Here is a 3,972-nt window from a genome sequence, read left to right as displayed (position 1 = left end):
GTGTGTGTGTGTGTGTGTGTGTGTGTGTGTGTGTGAATTTTTTATTTTAGTTATTGTACTTTTTTCTGAGCTTCTTTTATGATTGTGTTTTTCTTGATAACATCAAGATCAAGGGTTCGGATCCCCATACTGACCATCCACAAAAAAAAAAATTCCTGAAAAAATTCAAAAGTCTAAGACTGCCTACTTTTGTGTTTTCAATCACTGCAGTATCAACAAACACGCTTTCTCTTTTCCTTATTTGTACTCTTATATACATTTGCCTTGTTCCAAAGAATTTACCTTCCTATTTTGCTATGCTTAGCCTGATTTTAAAATGCCCATTCCTTGAGCAGTGATAGAATATTTTGGGGAGGCCAATCTGGTTATAAAACTTTACATGGATAATCCATTTGTGCATTCTGAACTATTAGCTATGCTGTTAGGGTAAAAGGACCACTGAGACTCATTTCCCATGTTCTTTACAGGCACAGCTTCAAATGCTCTGAGACAGCCATACATTTGGCTGACCATCATTTTGACCGTTGCCGTGTGCTTGCTGCCCGTCATTGCCATACGTTTCTTGTCAATGACCATTTGGCCATCAGAAAGTGATAAGGTATATAGAAATACAATCCCCCCTAACTCTGAGTGTCCCTCACAGAAATCAAAGTATTTCTTAACACCTTTCCTGCAAAATTCTAAGCTCATGGAACTTTGGTAAGAACGTTTTTATGACTGTTTCTTTAACTCCATCTTGCACATAAATCTTTTGGGACTGGGGTTTTTGTTTGCTTGTTTTTTAATACAAAAATTACCAAACAAACAAAAGGGAGACGAGAATGATGAACCCCTGTATATGCATATCCTCAACTCAACAGTTACAATGTTGACATTTTGCAATGCAAATAGGTTGGAGGGTTTTTTTGTTGTTGCTTTTTGTTTTGCTTTGTTTTGTTTAAGAAAAATGTCACCTCCTGTACCAGGATTCCTTGAGCTACAAGTAACAGAAAGCTGTGACTCAAAATGTCTCAACAGTAATGTATCAGCTCAACTGACATGATAATCAGCAGGCTTCAAGCTCAGTTGATTGAGCGACTTAATGTCAAAAAAGGACTCAGGGGGCCGACCCCATGGCTCACTCAGGAGAGTGCGGAGCTGGGAGCGCAGCAGCCACGAGTTCGGATCCTATATAGGGATGGCCGGTGCGCTCACTGGCTGAGCGCGGTGCGGGCGACACCACACCAAGGGTTGTGATCCCCTTACCGGTCACACACACACACACAAAAAAAGGACTCGGGTTCTTCCCATCTCTCCCTCTGCTATCCTCATTACTAGCTTCATCTTGCAGCTGGAAGATGGCTACAGCAGTTCTCCACGTCACACCCTGACCCGTCCATATCCAGGGGAAGATAAGAGACCGGCTATTCCGTAGCTTTCCCTTAGAAGCCTGAGAACTTTCACCCACGGGCCCTGGCACACTTCACTCAGGTCTCATTTGCCAGCTGGGTCCCATGCCTGTTCTCGGACTAAGAGCTAGCCAGGGCTCCCATTAGCCCCAGCCCCACGAGGAACGTTGCTGTGTGGGGATGCGGGTCCCCAAATATATTCATTTCCCTTAGAAAGGAGGAGAGAGTAGATGCTAGATGGGCAACTTCAGTATCCCCCAGGTGTTCCTTTGCGGCGACAAGAGTATGCAGTGGCGACAAGGAAAAGAGGCCGACTTCTGTGACTCAAAATGTCTCAACAGTAATGTATCAGCTCAACTGACATGATAATCAGCAGGCTTCAAGCTCAGTTGATTGAGCGACTTAATGTCAAAAAAGGACTCAGGGGGCCGACCCCATGGCTCACTCGGGAGAGTGAGGAGCTGGGAGCGCAGCAGCCACGAGTTCGGATCCTATATAGGGATGGCCGGTGCGCTCACTGGCTGAGCGCGGTGCGGGCGACACCACACCAAGGGTTGTGATCCCCTTACCGGTCACAAAAACAAAACAAAACAAAACAAAAAAAAAGGACTCGCGTTCTTCCCATCTCTCCCTCTGCTATCCTCATTACTAGCTTCATCTTGCAGCTGGAAGATGGCTACAGCAGTTCTCCACATCACACCCTGACCCGTCAATATCCAGGGGAAGATAAGAGACCGGCTATTCCGTAGCTTTCCCTTAGAAGCCTGAGAACTTTCACCCACGGGCCCTGGCACACTTCACTCAGGTCTCATTTGCCAGCTGGGTCCCATGCCTGTTCTCGGACTAAGAGCTAGCCAGGGCTCCCATTAGCCCCAGCCCCACGAGGAACGTCGCTGTGTGGGGACGCGGGTCCCCAAATATATTCATTTCCCTTAGAAAGGAGGAGAGAGTAGATGCTAGATGGGCAACTTCAGTATCCCCCAGATGTTCCTTTGCGGCGACAAGAGTATGCAGTGGCGACAAGGAAAAGAGGCCGACTTAGCCTTCTCTTGGCTCACACACCTGTACCCGTCGGATCCGTGAACTGGAAAGAGCGCTGGCTTAGGAGGGGGCGTCTTGGCTCGCCATTTTCCAGCTGCGTGACCTGGAAATGCTACCCAGCGCCTCTCGCGCTGCATGTCCTCTCCTGTAAAGCGGGGGCGGGGGTGCCCGTATCAAACGAGACCGGTGTGGGGGAGCCCCAGGGGCGGTGGCCCAGCGGTGTTGGCCCCTGTCCACGCCCGTGTGGCCGGGCTTCCTCCGCGTCGTAGACTTTGCCTTTCAACACTGCCCGTCATCTCTGTCCTTTCCTAGATCCAGAAGCACCGCAAGCGGTTGAAGGCCGAGGAGCAGTGGCAGCGGCGGCAGAGCGCGTTCCGCCGGGGCGTGTCGTCGCGGCGCTCGGCCTACGCCTTCTCGCACCAGCGCGGCTACGCCGACCTCATCTCGTCCGGCCGCAGCATCCGCAAGAAGCGCTCGCCCCTCGACGCCGTGGTGGCCGACGGCACCGCCGAGTACAGGCGGACCGTGCAGAGCTGAGGACGTGTCCGCCCTCACCGGAGACTCTCAGGACCTGTTTATTTGTATTTTTATTATTTTCTTGGCACTGGCAGGTGCAGGGATCGAAACCCGAACTTTGGTGGTGTCAGCACCATGCTCTCACCAACCGAGCTAACCCGCCAGCCCTAGGACTTTTTGTCATTGTTGATGATGGAATTTGTCACAAAGATACTGAAGACAGTAACCTTTATAACAAACTATTTGGGTTGGGCTCTTGATCAATAGCAAAGCCAAGCATACCGTTTAAAAAGTCCTATTATTCAACTGGTTGTGTTCATTGTGATTCAAAGAGAATGTTTTCTTGCAGTCTCAGTCTAGGACAACAAATTTAGAAAGCGTCTCATGTTTCAGTTCAAATCACATTGTGTTATCAAATCACAATTAAATTTTCCTGTCTGTGATCTTCAGCATGAATTTCTCAGAGGCTCCTTCTCCCCAGGCCACCTTATTAACGAAGATGTTTTAATTTATAATAATGACAGAAGATTCATGATTGTTCATCTGGAAACTAAGTGGTTCAATGTTTTTTTCAATGTTGTTAGTAGGCTGCATGGTTTCGTGTTCTCATATTGGTTTAATAATTCAGTTCAATCAAGGGAAACTACTTTAAATGTCATAAGTGTAGGGTTTCCGTCCAGTTTTGGTTTACTACCAGGTTAAATAACACATGACATGCTTTGACATTATTTTAGCACCTTCCTGTAGTACCAATTGATTTGTTTCCCTATTTTCATTTAAAAAAAAAAAAAAAGAAAGGGCATCTAAATATTTATGGTCTTTTTGAAAAAACCAGTTTTTTAAAACTGAGGATATCAGTGATAAATTGCAGAATATTTTGCAAAGCTTTTTTTTTGAAAAGCAAACTTTTGTGCCTGCCTATATGTAAAGTATTTTATAAGGGACTTGAACAGAGACCTCACTCTTTTTCACTTGTCTTATGTCTTGAGAGAAAAGTCTATTGGTAGCCACCTTTCTAAGACTGCAG

At 46.8% G+C, this 3,972-nt stretch overlaps 1 protein-coding gene across 1 annotated transcript in view; it reads left to right on the top strand.

The window, feature by feature from the left end:
• ATP8B1 (ATPase, aminophospholipid transporter, class I, type 8B, member 1) overlaps nt 1–3,396 on the top strand; it is a 64,399-nt gene extending 61,003 nt beyond the window's left edge. Inside the window, exons 26-27 of the mRNA XM_008586096.1 lie at nt 468–598; nt 2,742–3,396. Coding sequence (XP_008584318.1) covers nt 468–598; nt 2,742–2,966 — 356 coding nt within the window. The 3' untranslated portion in view covers nt 2,967–3,396. The remainder of the gene's footprint in view (nt 1–467; nt 599–2,741) is intronic.
• Nucleotides 3,397–3,972: the final 576 nt, after the last annotated feature.

The sequence above is a fragment of the Galeopterus variegatus genome, unplaced genomic scaffold (genome assembly GCF_000696425.1).
Source record: "Galeopterus variegatus unplaced genomic scaffold, G_variegatus-3.0.2 Scaffold3826, whole genome shotgun sequence".
Taxonomy (NCBI): domain Eukaryota; kingdom Metazoa; phylum Chordata; class Mammalia; order Dermoptera; family Cynocephalidae; genus Galeopterus; species Galeopterus variegatus.
The sequence above is the reverse complement of the archived record's forward strand: the minus strand, read 5'-3'. Positions and strand labels throughout refer to the sequence as shown.